Raw genomic sequence first — 13984 nt, 5'->3', positions numbered from 1 at the left:
AGATTGCCGGGAGAAATATCAATAACCTCAGATATGCAGATGACACCACCCTTATGGCAGAAAGTGAAGAGGAACTCAAAAGCCTCTTGATGAAAGTGAAAGAGGATAGTGAAAAAGTTGGCTTAAAGCTCAACATTCAGAAAACGAAGATCATGGCATCCGGTCCCATCACTTCAGGGGAAATAGATAGGGAAACAGTGGAAACAGTGTCAGACTTTATTTTGGGGGGCTCCAAAATCACTGCACATGGTGACTGCAGCCATGAAATTAAAAGATGCTTACTCCTTGGAAGAAAAGTTATGACCAACCTAGATAGCATATTCAAAAGCAGAGACATTACTTTGCCAACAAAGGTCCGTCTATCCAAGGCTATGGTTTTTCCTGTGGTCATGTATGGATGTGAGAGTTGGACTGTAAAGAAAGCTGAGCGCCAAAGAATTGATGCTTTTGAACTGTGGTGTTGGAGAAGACTCTTGAGAGTCCCTTGGACAGCAAGGAGATCCAACCAGTCCATTCTGAAGGAGATAAGCCCTGGGATTTCTTTGGAAGGAATGATGTTAAAGCTGAAACTCTAGTACTTTGGCCACCTCATGTGAAGAGTTGACTCATTGGAAAAGACTCTGATGCTGGGAAGGATTGGGGGCAGGAGGAGAAGGGGACGACAGAGGATGAGATGGCTGGATGGCATACTGACTCGATGGACGTGAGTCTGAGTGAACTCTGGGAGTTGGTGATGGACAGGGAGGCCTGGCGTGCTGTGATTCATGGGGTCACAAAGAGTCGGACATGACTTAGCAACTGAACTGAACTGAACTGAATGAGACTGGATGCCATGATCTTAGTTTTCTGAATGTTGAGTTTTAAGTCAACTTTTTCACCCCCCTCTTTAATTTTCATCAAGAGGCTCTTTAGTTCTTCTTTGCTTTCTGCCACAAGGGTGGTGTCATCTGCATATCTGAGGTTATTGATATTTCTCCCAGCAATCTTGATTCCAGCTTGTGCTTCATCCAGCCTGGCATTTGGCATGATGTTCTCTGCATATAAGTTAAATAAGCAGGATGACAATACATAACCTTGACATACTCCTTTCCTGGTTTGGAACCAGTTTGTCGTTCCATGTCTAATTCTAACTGTTGCTTCCTAACCTGCATACAGATTTCTCAAGAGGCATGTCAGGTGGTCTGGTATTCCCATCTCTTTCAGAATTACCCACAGTTTGTTGTGATCCACACAGTCAAAGGTTTTGGCATAGTCAATAAAGTAGAAATAGATGTTTTTCTGGAACTCTCTTGCTTTTTTTATGATCCAGCAGATGTTGGCAATTTGATCTCTGGTCCCTCTGCCTTTTCTAAATCCAGCTTGAACATGTGGAAGTTCATGGTTCATGAAGCCTGGCTTGGAGAATTTTGAGCATTACTTTACTAGCGTGTGAGATGAGTGCAATTGTATGGTAGTTTGAGCATTCTTTAGTGTTGCCTTTCTTTGGGATTGGAATGAAAACTGACCTTTTTCAGTCCTGTGGCCACTGCTGAGTTTTCCAGATTTGCTGGCATATTGAGTGCAGCACTTTCACAGCATCATCTTTCAGGATTTGAAATAGCTCAACTGGAATTCCATCACCTCCACTAGCTTTGTTCATAGTGATGCTTTCTAAGGCCCACTTGACTTCACATTCCAGGATGTCTGACTCTAGATGAGTGATCACACCATCGTAGTTATCTGGGTCATGAAGATCTTTTTGGTATAATTCTTCTGTGTATTCTTTCCACCTCTTCTTAATATCTTCTGCTTCTGTTAGGTCCACACCATTTCTGTCCTTTATTGTGCTCATTTTTGGATGAAATGTTCCCTTGGTATCTCTAATTTTCTTGAAGAGATCTCTAGTCTTTCCCATTCTATTGTTTTCCTCTCTTTCTTTGCATTGATCACTGAGGAAGGCCTTCTTATGTCTCCTTGCTATTCTTTAGAATTCTGCATTCAAATGGGTTTATCTTTCTTTTTATCCTTTGCCTTTAGCTTCTCTTCTTTTCTCAGCTATCTGTAAGGCCTCCTCAGACAACCATTTTGCCTTTTTTCATTTCTTTTTCTTGGGGAGGAGATGGTCTAAATCTTGGGGAGGGGACGGTCTACTCTCCATTTATTAAAAATGTATGTATATTTTTATCTGGACTGTTTTTAAAGTTTCTACTGAATGTGTTACAATAGTGTTTCTGTTCTGTGTTTTGGGTTTTTGGCCACAAGACAGGTGGTATCTCACGTCCCCAACCAGAGATTGAACCTACCCACCTGCATTGGAAGGCGAGGTCTTAACCACTGGCCCACCAGGGAGGCCCCCATTCCCCACTTAACAGCAAGAACGATGCTTTGAAAACAAACATGGGATCATGCCACTCCTCTGCTCAAAACCCTCCAAGGTCCCCACTTCACTCTTGAGTTTCTCTCTGACATCATGTCCAACTAATCTCCCTCCATCCCGTCCTTGGCAGCCTCACTGGCCTCCACAATGCCCTTGATCTGTGCCATCAAGGGCCAAGACAGAGCCAGCCTCATGGGTGTTGCATCATCAGGCTTCACACTTAGAAGGGCCACATGCTTGGTTGATACTCCATTGCCGCCATCTTGAAATTCTTTTTTTTTTTTTTTTTTTAGTATTTCTTTATTTATTTGCCTGCACTGGGTCTTAGTTGTGGCACTCAGGATCTTCAGCCTTCATTGCGTCAGTCTTAGCTGTGGCATGTGGGATCTAGTTCCTGACCAGGGATCAAACCTGGGCTCCCTGCATTGGGAGTGCAGAGGCTTAGCCACTAGACCACTCCTGAAATTCTTAATATTTCCAGAATGAGGATGTTTTCATCTTGCACTGGGCCCTACAAACAGCCGACTGTGCCCAGACAAGGCTTAGTCAATGCTTGATCACACGGGACTGCCCATGCCAGCCACAGGAAATGGACTCTCTTGACAAAGAGGAGGACTTGTTCAGAAAATCTAGATAGAATTTAACCAAGACTGGCCTGGCTGTCTGGGCAATACAGATTTAGAGAAGGGGGGATGGGCCCATCAACCACAGGCAAGGAATGGGAAGGGCATCATCTTCACAAGGAACAGAAACTGGAACCGCACATTCAAATGTGCTACATGAGAATGACTTTCAACAAGTTCTCAGCATCATCATCTGATGTCCCAAGGCCCCAGCTTCCCTCATTTTCTGACCAACTGAGAACAGCTCTAGGAGGCTGACAGAAGAAGCAGAAACGTTCCAAGAAAAGCAGAAAAGTGCCAAGAAAAGCAGAAAAGGGAAACAGTGAGTGGAACTGGGTGAGGAGGCTCCAGGCTCTGCAGGAGCCTGGAGAGATCACCGGGGGGCCCGGGCCATGCGGCTGCTGGTGGCTCTGCTGCTTCTCTGCGTCCCAGGTGAGCGGGGCTGGGCCTGACATGGGGAAGTTCATGCGGGCGAGTCAGGGCGAGCACGGTGTGAGCAAAGGGTGCTGATGGGAAGGAGAAGCATAAGGAAACAGAGGGCGTGATGTGCCCCTAAAAACCCCAGTTCAGTGTATTTGCACACTGGGAAAGGAGGAGTATGAGATGTAAAGCTTGCTTCCCACACAGACAGTACATACTGAGCCCTAAGTTTATACCTGGCCACTTGAGTCTTTATCCCCAACATGATTAAAATCAGGAATGTCGTCTTGATATGCCAGAGAGAAGGGCAGGGGGGGCAGAGAACTAATACTAATTGGACAAATCAGTTAGACAAGATTTTCTCCTGTTACTTAATCCAATCCTTAATTCTTATTAAAACAGGAGACTGTAGTGTGGAAGGGAGGCTGAAAAGGAGGAGATATATGTAGACATATAATGGATTCATGTTGCTGTACAGCAGAAACTAACACAACATTGTAAAAAATTAAAAATAATAATAATTATATAAAATTAATTATATTATTTATGCATTCAGTTCAGTTCAGTCGCTCAGTCGTGTCTGACTCTTTGCAACCCCATGAATTGCAGCACGCCAGGCCTCCCTGTCCATCACCAACTCCTGGGGTTCACTCAAATTCATGTCCAATGAGTCGGTGATGCCATCCAGCTATCTTATCCTCTGTCGTCCACTTCTCCTCCTGCCCCCAATCCCTCCCAGCATCAGAGTCTTTTCCAATGAGTCAACTCTTCACACGAGGTGGCCAAAGTACTGGAGTTTCAGCTTTAGCATCATTCCTTCCAAAGAACACCCAGGGCTGATCTCCTTTAGAATGGACTGGTTGGACCTCCTTGCAGTCCAAGGGACTCTCAAGAGTCTTCTCCAACACCACAGTTCAAAAGCATCAATTCTTCAGCGCTCAGCTTTCTTCACAGTCCAACTCTCACATCCATACATGACCACAGGAAAAACCATAGCCTTGAATAGACGAACCTTTGTTGGCAAAGTAATGTCTCTGCTTTTGAATATGCTATCTAGGTTGGTCAGAACTTTTCTTCCAAGGAGTAAGCGTCTTTTAATTTCATGGCTGCAATCACCATCTGCAGTAATATTATTTATTGTATTAAATAAATAAAAATAATAAATACATTTAGAAAAAGAGAGGCAAACTCAGAGAGGTGCAGATAATTTATTCTAAATCAGTTCATAAAGACACACAAAGCCAATGGACTTCTCCAGAGGTCCAGTGGCTAAGGCTGTGCCCTCTCAATGAAGGGAGCCTGGGTTCCATCCCTGGTCAGCGAACTAGATCCCACATGCTGCAACTAAAGATCCTGTATGCTGCAAGTAAGACCCAGCACAGCAAAATAAGTAGATAAATATGTATGTGTGTACACACACACACACACACATATCTATATAAAAGACATAGTCAAGATTCAAACCAAATACTTTTATATCCAAGGGCATCGGTCTTTTTAATAGTACAATGTCAGTTACTTCTAAGTCCCCTAGTGAATACCCCTTTTTGTATGGAGGCCCTGACGCACTGTGGGCTTGGTGCCTCTCTTGGGGTCTGGGCTGGCCCCAGGTTGGAGGGCGCGCGGGGCAGGGCGGGGGTGTTTCTGCTCTGTGGGCCCCTGGAAAGTAAGACTGCTGGGAATATGGTCAGTCCTGGTCTGAGAGAAAAAGTCAAGGTTTTTTTTTGAGGCCCTTGGGGGCAGGGAGCTTGCTCTAGGTGGGGCTGGGGGAGCCGCTCTCGCTGGCTCGGGGTCAGGGTCTGGAGGAGCATCAGAGGGCAGGGAGGTTCTGGAACGTTCCCTCACGTTTCCCGTCCGCATCTGAGGAAGCAGCGCCCCAGATCTTGAAGGGTGGGTCCCGGGCAACTGAAAGAGTCGAATGTCAAGAGTCCAGGCCCGAAGTCGCCCTCCTCCCGCGCCCCGTCCTTCCCCTCCTCCCCTCTTCCCTTCCCCTCCTCCCCTCTTCCCTTCCCCTCCTCCCCTCTTCCCTTCCCCTCCTCCCCTCTTCCCTTCCCCTCCTCCCCTCTTCCCTTCCCCTCCCTCCTATCCTCTCGGTCAGAATCGGACAGAACAGCGCCCCCAGAGCCTGAGCCCAGAACAGCTGCAGATGCACAGAGACGGCTCCGCGAGGCTGCCCCCGGCTCGCCTTGAGTCCCAAGCCTCAGTATGGAGGTCCTCCGGCTGGGGCATTTCGCCCCCTCCAGCAAGGTTGCTGGACCTCAGCACTGCTGACATGGGGGCGCATCGCTCTGTGTGGTGAGGGTGCCTTGTGCCCTGAGAGATGTTTAGCAGCATCCCTGGCCTCTGCCCACTGGATGGCAGGAGCAATTTACACCCTCCCTCTCCCCCTTCCCCCCGCCCCGCAATAAAATAAACTAAACTAAGTCGCTTCAGTCGTGTCCGACTCTGTGCAACCCCAGAGACGGCAGCCCACCAGGCTCCACCGTCCCTGGGGTTCTCCAGGCAAGAACACTGGAGTGGGTTGCCATTGCCTTCTCCAATGCATGAAAGTGAAGTCGCTCAGTCGCGTCCGACTCTTCGCGACCCCATGGACGGCAGCCTACCAGGCTCCTCCGTCCATGGGATTTTCCAGGCAAGAGTACTGGAGTGGGTTGCCATTGCCTTCTCCGCCCCGCAATGGTGATCCTCAAAAATGTCTTCAGACATTGCCGGGTATCTCCCGCGGAGACTATCGCTGCTGCTTGGGAACCACTGCACTAGGGGATGTTGGTGGGAGGAGTAGACAGCGTTCTGTTGCAGAATATAGGTCAGTGGGCCACTTGGACTTGCTGGGAAATAAAGTGTCCAAATTCAAGATATTAAAAGTGAAGAAGTGGGAATTCCTTGGTGGTCCAGTGGTTAGGACTCGGCACTTTTCCTGCTGGTTTCGATCCCTGGGGCGGGGTGGAGGACTAAGATGCTGCAAGCTGGGCAGCTCAGCCAAAAATGTTTTTTTAAATGAAGGAGCAAAAATGTACTTTTTATGTTAATTTGAACATTAAACAAAAGCAAAAGGCTCCCAATCTGTGGGTGACAGTATATTGCCTGAATGGTTGGTTGGATGGGTGGATGGGGAGAGAGAAGGAAAGAGAAAGGGAGGGAGGGAAGGATGGCTGGATGGACAGACAGATAGGTGATCAGTAAGTAGATTATTTGGGCTTCCCTGCTGGCTCAGATGGTAAAAAAACCTGCCTGCAATGACAGAGACCCGGGTTTGATCCCTGGATCAGAAAGATGCCCTGGAGAAGGAAATGGCAACCCACTCCGGTATTCTTGCCTAGAGAATTCCAGGGACAGAGGAGCCTGGCGGGCTATATAGTCCATGGGGGTGCAAAGAGCTGGACACGACTTAGGGACTAAACAACAACAGTCGTCACAGAGTTCTGGCCTCCTTCACACGTTTGTTAGTCAGTATGATAGCTTGTTAGTCACAAAGAGTCAGACACAACTGAAGCGACTAACACACATACACACACACACACAAGTATATTACACACACAATTCTTTTTCAGCAGTTTGGTACTTTGCCAAAACCGTTTCTCACCCGACCTTTACACTGGGTTAACAAGCTGCCTCCTTGGCTTCTGATCCCTCCTTCCTCTGGCCTCAGGGTGACTTCCAGGCTCCCAGAGGACCTGACCCCCCAGGCTCCCCTGGCCCAGGCTCTTTAGGATGAAGACAAGACGGACTGTGTCTTCCAGGCTCTTTGTCCCTGAGTGGCCCCAGCACCGTGACAGGCGCCGTGGGGGACTCCCTGAGCGTGGAGTGTCGCTACGAGGAGGAATACAGCGAATTTCACAAATATTGGTGCAGACAGCCATGTTTCCCACTTTGGCAGCGGACTCTGCAGACCAGCGGGCCCGAGGTGGAGGTGAAGAGCAGCCGGGTGTCCATCACGGACCATCCGGAGGACCTCGCCTTCACAGTGACCTTGGAAAGCCTCACTGCAGACGATGCAGGGAAATACAGGTGTGGGGTTGCAACGATGCTGAAGGAAGAAGGACTCCTCGGCTTCCTGCCTGATCCATTTTTCCAGGTTCAAGTGATTGTCTCTGCAGGTAAGACCCTCCTTCTCTCTAGTACCGGTGGTGAAGGAATCTGAGCTCAGCTCTGCGGGGCGTCCCAGGAGATCTCAGCCCAGGGGAGAGGAACTGGGCCTGGTGTTTGTGTGTCAGAGCTTCAGGGCCAAGTGCGTCGTGTGCATGTGAGTGTGTCCGGTGTGTGAGAGTGTGAGTGTGTAAGTGGCTGTGAGAGTGAGGGGGGGCACCCGGGTTCCTGCCACCGCCCAGGCCCTGACAACGTCTGTGGGCCTCGGGGATTCTGAGGCTGGTGGCGGGGGAGGGCCCGCTGTTATCCCGGATCCGTCAGGACTAAAGGGCTCTTGCCATCTCCCTGTGCCCACAGGGCACAGGTGTGTGTGGGTGGGGGGGTCCACTCCCGAAGACTCTCTTGTCACTCTCCCCTGGCTTCCGCTGTCAGAACCGGGGCCTCTCAACAACCCAGATCCTCATCCAGGAGCCCTGAGTGACCCAGGCTCAGAGACGGCCAAGCCTGCCAGGCTCACCCCTCTGACTGCATGATCCCGAAGGGCAAGCCCCAGCCCCAGCTCCTCTCCTGGGCCTTTCCTCAGCTTCTGACCACTGTGCTGACCCAGGGAAAACCTGTTTCCCGGAGGCACCAGCAACTGGGCTGGGGGCCAAGGGGATTGGTTTGTAGGCAAGGGAAAGCCCAAGAGGGAGCCCCCAAGCCTCTGGCCCCTGTCTGGGCCTTAGGAAGCATCACTACGAACAAAGCTAGTGAAAGTGATGGAATTCCTGTGGAGCTATTTCAAATCCTAAAAGATGATGCTGTGAAAGTGCTGCACTGTGCTGTGCATAAGTGCTGTGTCTCTGTCTGTCTGGCTTCCTCTCTGTCTCCTCAGCTTCCCTCTGCTTCTGCTCCTTTCCCTTCTGGACTCTGAACCAGGGTGAGGGAGGGGTGGTATGTGGATGCACTGGCTAGGCGGTGGGACCTGAGGTCCAACTCTTGTGCTGACCTTCACGCACTCCTGTTTTCAACGAGGTGAGGAGAAGGGAAATGCTTAATGCTAGAGGCAGCGACGCCGGTCCTGGTTGTCCCCACCTGGACGCAGAACAGGTGGGGGTGGAGTTGGGTGCAGATACTCCTATACGCTGGTCAAACCTGGTCTGAGCATGAGGAGGCGATGGTCCCAGAACACCTGTCCAGTCCCTTCTGTGAGTTTCCTCTCCTCTGTGGACTGGGAACCATGCAGGTGACAGGCAACTGGCTGGGAAGAGTCGTGGACAGGACACCGTTCTTCACCCTCCACAGTTCTTCACTCCACCCTCCATCACAGCCTCCAGTAGCAACAGCTCTACATGGACTTCTGGATCGCTCAGCCAGCAGCAAGGGTAAGGTGCATGACTCCTGGTGTCTTCTGTCATCTTCACAGCTTCTTCCCTAGGGTAGGGCTTCCTAGATATGGGTTTCCTTAATGAGTCACCACTCAACAAACATTTAATTTACTTGCTGTGTGCCAGGAACTGATCCAAAGGCTAGGTATATGACTGTGAACTAATGGGCAAGGTTGTGCTTTCATGGAAGTTTCTTTCAAATGGGTAGATTTTAGACAATGGCAAGATGGATAAGAAGATAGACAGATGATAGGTAGGTAGGTAGATATGGATGATCGATAGATATAAAGATACATACACACATAGGAATAGACAGAGGACAATTGATAGAGATGTGTGAAAGGACGGATAGCTAGATGTGGCTAGATGGATGGATGGATGGATGGACAGATGGACCGATGGATAGATAGATGGATGGATGGGTGGATGGGTGGATGGATGGGTGGGTGGATGGATGGATGGATAGGTGGATGGGTGGATGGGTGGACGGACGGATGGACGGATGGACAGACAGATGGACGGATGGACGGATGGATGGATGGGTGGATGGATGGATGGATGGGTGGGTGGACGGATAGATGGATGGATGGATGGGTGGACAGATGGATGGATGGATGGGTGGATGGATAGATGGATGGGTGGATGGGTGAACAGATGGATGGATGGATGGATGGGTGGATGGATGGATAGATGGATGGATGGATGGATGGGTGGATGGGTGGATGTGTGGATGGGTGGATGGGTGGATGGATGGATGGGTGGATGGGTGAACAGATGGATGGATGGATGGATGGATAGATGGATGGATGGGTGGATGGATGGATGGATGGATGGGTGGATGGATGGGTGGACAGACGGACAGATGGACAGATGGATAGATGGATGGATGGATGGATGGATGGACAGATGGATAGATGGATGGATGGATGATACATACATAGATGAATATAGATAGATATGGATGGATGATTGATAGATACATACAGAGGATAGTTGGTAGAGATGGAGATATGTGACGGGATGGATAGATATATGATAGATAATAGGGGTAGATGGAGAGGTAGATACTTGGATAGATGATAGATAAATAATAGAGGAAATGTCAGTTAATGGCAATCACTGTGAGGCAAATGAAGCGGGTGTGTAGGGTAGGGTGAGAGATGTTTGGGAAGATGACGGGCATAATGAAGGCTACCAAGATGCTCAGTGAAAACAAATAACCAAGAGATTGTCTTGGTTTAGGTTTGTTCAAACTCGATCCTAAGACACGTTTTGGCGAGTAGATCCCAGGAATAATGGTGAGGGAACAGGGAAGCAGGGAACGCCAGTGAAGCAGACACCAGCGAAAGAGGTGTCACCATAGCAACGGGGCTCACTCCCCCTCAGAGAGACTCTGTGGGGCATCCCCTGGGTTGGTCCCACAGAGCAGTGAGGAAGCCAGGGTGGTGGTCCACACACTGGTCCTCACGGTGGGAGAAGATGGAGAGGCTGGCGGTTTTCATACAGAGTGGTGAGGGACGGCCTCTCAGAAAAAGTGACACTTGAGCAGAAACCTGAAGAAGTGGGAGAGCCCACCAAGAAGGAGCCTGGAGGAGTGTCCAGGCAGGGGATTCTATAGCATGTCTGGCCTGCTTGGTGCAGGAAGCCACGCACACCCCAAAAACCAGAGATCGCCCTCAAGCCAAGGATGTGGGAGACCACTGGTGGGCTCAGTACTGTCCAAGCAGCCAAGAGGTCATGTGGGCAAGGAGGGCATGAGGTGGGGTACCAACAGGGTTGGCCACAGGAGCCCAGTGTAATCTTGGAGGTGACCCTGGAGGGCTGCCTTAGGCTGGGAGCCAGGCGGAGGGCCGGGGAGGCAGAGCAATTAAGCAGAGGCTCAGGATGGGAAGAGGACATGGGACTTGTGAGGAGCTGGAGTGAGGGCAGGTCCTGGGACCCAGAGGTGAGAGAACTGGCCATGGGCTGAGCGAGGAGTTGAGGTCGTTGTGGTTGAGACTGCGGACCCATTTAAACAGAACAGATGCTCTCCCACGCGGTTGTTGAGGGTGAGTGGGATCTTCCCCAGTGGTCCAGTGGCTAAGACTCCACGCTCCCAATGCAGGCGGCCCAGATTAAACCCCTGCTCAGGGAACTAGGGATTCTACTTGCCACAACTAAAGATCCCGCATACCGCTACTAAGACCCAGTGCAGCCTCAATACCAACCAGACTGGACCTTGATTTTGAGTGTTGAGGCCATGGGACCTGAGCACAGAGGAAGCTGGGGGAGGGGCCTGGGCCTCCTGTTGAAGCAGAAACTTACCACCGGTCACCGCATCCTCCCACAGGCCCCTGCTGGGCAGCGCCCACTTCCTGCTCCTGGTCTTCCTGAAGGTGCCCCTGCTCCTGGGCATGCTCGGTGCTGCCCTCTGGGTCAACAGGCCTCAGTGGGCAGTTTGTGGGGAGACAGAACCAGTCTGACCAAGACAACCTGCAGCCCCGCCCCCCCACCATCAATATCCTGTCCAGAGACACAGCTGCTCAGACTAGAGAAGAACTGACCTTGAACTTCATGTTGCTTTTCACCTTATATCCAGAGACTCGAAAAAAAAAAAAACCAACTTTAAAAAGTTTAATGAAATATATCACATATACAAGTGTCTATATGATGTTCACCTGCCTGGTTTTTGGCTGGGGAGAACTGGGAAGAGCGTTTCACAAGGGCACCCAGAACCCCTCATTCCCTAGGAGGGAGTCCCAGGTATAGCACCACCGCTCGTCAGGGGACCCCAGGGCCTGATTTTCTGCCATCTTGCCCATCTGCATTCCTTTCCCCCAGGAGTAGATTCTCAACTCTTCATTTCTTCATTCACTCACCAAATACAAAGAGCCTGGCATGTTTCTAGGTGTCGGAGAGAGAGCAATCATTAAAACATGGGTTTATATTCTAATGGGAGTTTTAAAAAAAAAATAAAGATATAACACTGGTTTATAATAAGCATTGTGGGGACTTCTCTGGTGATCCAGTGGTTAAGACTTTGCCTTCCAATAGAGGGGGTGAGGGTTTGATCCCTGGTCAGGGAGATAAGATTCCACATGCCTCATGGCCAAAAAACCAAAACATAAACAACAGAAGCAATGTTGTAACAAATTCAATAAGCACTTTAAAAATGGTTCACATAAAAAAAAAAAAAAAAAAAGCCTTACAGAGAAAAAAACAGACCAGAATTCAGAGGATGGGGCGACAGGAGGGCAGAGACGACCTCTCGGATGAGAGCCTCCAGCTTGCTGGAGGAGGGGGGAGGTGGACGGGCAGGACAGAGGCAAAGGCCTGGGTCGAGAAGGAGCAGGGGCTGTGACAACCCCCTCTCTCCAGCCGGGTGATCTCCTCTAAGTCAGCCAGCATCAAAAACAGTCTCCATGCAACACAGCCTCTTGCTCTCTGGGAAGTGGGAGCTCGGGTAGAGGTGCAGTTGACCTCGTTGGGACCCATCCCCCGTGTCCGAGCCCCAGGTCAGCCGGAAACCGTGCTGGGTGGATGTGGCGTCTCTATTTCCTGACCTCAAGGGCGAAAATAGAAGGCAACCACTCGGGTTTCCCAGGTGGTGCTAGTGGTAAAGAACCCGCCTGCAATGCAGGAGACGTAAGAGATGAAGGTTTGATCCCTGGATCGGGAAGATCCCCTGGAGGAGGGCACGGTAATCCAGTCCAGTATTCTTGTCTGGAGAATCCCATGGACAGTGGAGTCTGGTGGGCTATAGTCCATGGGGTCGCAGAGTCGGACACGACTGAGGCAAGTCGGCACACACCAGGGCACACTTGTGGCAGTTCTTCAGCCCACCACCAGATGGTGCTAGTGGCCTCTTGCAGAGCTTCACTCCTTCAAGGACATATGAACAATTCTACTCTAACCGGATTGCCTCTCAGCTGCTGAATCTGATCCTGGCCACCGTGAGTATCAGAACAAGACCCGTTGCATCTTGACAGCCATTCCTCTCCAGGCTGAGTCCTACAGCCCCTTCCCTCTCGTCAGCCTGAGCTGTCTGAGTAGGGGTCACCTTCCCACCCTGGGACCGACCAGACAAGGACCCAGACATCCAGGGGTCGGATCTTCAGCTTCCCTGAGCAGCAGCTCCCTAACTGCTCTTCGGGATTTCTCTCTCTCTGGGAGGAGTGGAGAGACCCAGCGCCCCCTGCTGGACGTGTCTGCTGCTGCTGCTGTTGCTGCTAAGTCGCTTCAGTCGTGTCCGACTCTGTGTGACCCCATAGATGGCAGCCCACCAGGCTCCCCCGTCCCTGGGATTCTCCAGGCAAGAACACTGGAGTGGGTTGCCATTTCCTTCTCCAATGCATGAAAGTGAAAAGTGAGAGTGAAGTCGCTCAGTCATGTCCGACTCTTGGCGACCCCTTGGACTGCAGCCCACCAGGCTCCTCCGTCCATGGGATTTTCCAGGCAAGAGTACTGGAGTGGGGTGCCATTGCCTTCTCCGGCTGGACGTGTCTACTCGCTTGGAACTTGAAGTGGTGACGACTGTCAGTGTTTCCTTGTATCGCCCATGAGTGAGAGAAGCTGCTATTCCTATCAAACCACCAGTAGATATATAAATGAGCAGGGCCCTATGGGGCCTTCCCAGGGTGGGGCTGTGTGTGGGGTGGTCAGGCCTTCCCCCTTATCCCCTGCTTTAGCTCCTCTCTGAAGTACCTAGGTAATAGTATGTGATGCACATTTCCTGAGCTGTTTTGCAGAGGTGGAAACCCCCCACCAAAGGGAAGATGTTGACTACTTGAAGACCATGAGCACCAGGCCCCAGGCCTCCTGGAGGCTCAGTACTGGTGGATGGAACCCCTGTGACACCCCCTGCTCCCCCTCACCAGCCGATCAGAGGAACGTGGGGGACCTGGCGACCGCACACCCGCCACCCCCTGGCAACCTGGCTTTTAAAAATGCTTTGCTAAAGTCTTTCAGGGAGCCCAAGGCTTTCTAGGCCTCCTCTTCTTGCAATGAAACTTCCTTTCCTCTGGACTCTGACTTTCCAGTTTGTTTGGCCTCACTGTGTGTCGGGCACACGAACTTGCATCAGCAAATTAAGTTTTAATCCAGTAGTCATTTTATAGCCAGTTAATTCTACTTTATGTAACAGAAAGTAACAG

At 50.5% G+C, this 13984-nt stretch overlaps 1 protein-coding gene across 1 annotated transcript in view; it reads left to right on the top strand.

The window, feature by feature from the left end:
- Nucleotides 1-11804, top strand: part of LOC106701448 (protein CD300H) — a 29131-nt gene extending 17327 nt beyond the window's left edge. The window contains exons 2-5 of the mRNA XM_014482266.2: nt 2650-3411; nt 7140-7496; nt 8711-8849; nt 11182-11804. Of these exons, the coding sequence (XP_014337752.1) occupies nt 3372-3411; nt 7140-7496; nt 8711-8849; nt 11182-11314 (669 nt within the window). The 5' untranslated portion in view covers nt 2650-3371 and the 3' untranslated portion in view covers nt 11315-11804. The remainder of the gene's footprint in view (nt 1-2649; nt 3412-7139; nt 7497-8710; nt 8850-11181) is intronic.
- The last annotated feature ends 2180 nt before the right edge of the window (nt 11805-13984 follow it).

This window comes from Bos mutus, chromosome 19 (assembly GCF_027580195.1).
Source record: "Bos mutus isolate GX-2022 chromosome 19, NWIPB_WYAK_1.1, whole genome shotgun sequence".
NCBI lineage: Eukaryota > Metazoa > Chordata > Mammalia > Artiodactyla > Bovidae > Bos > Bos mutus.
This window is presented reverse-complemented; position numbering and strand designations above follow the sequence as displayed.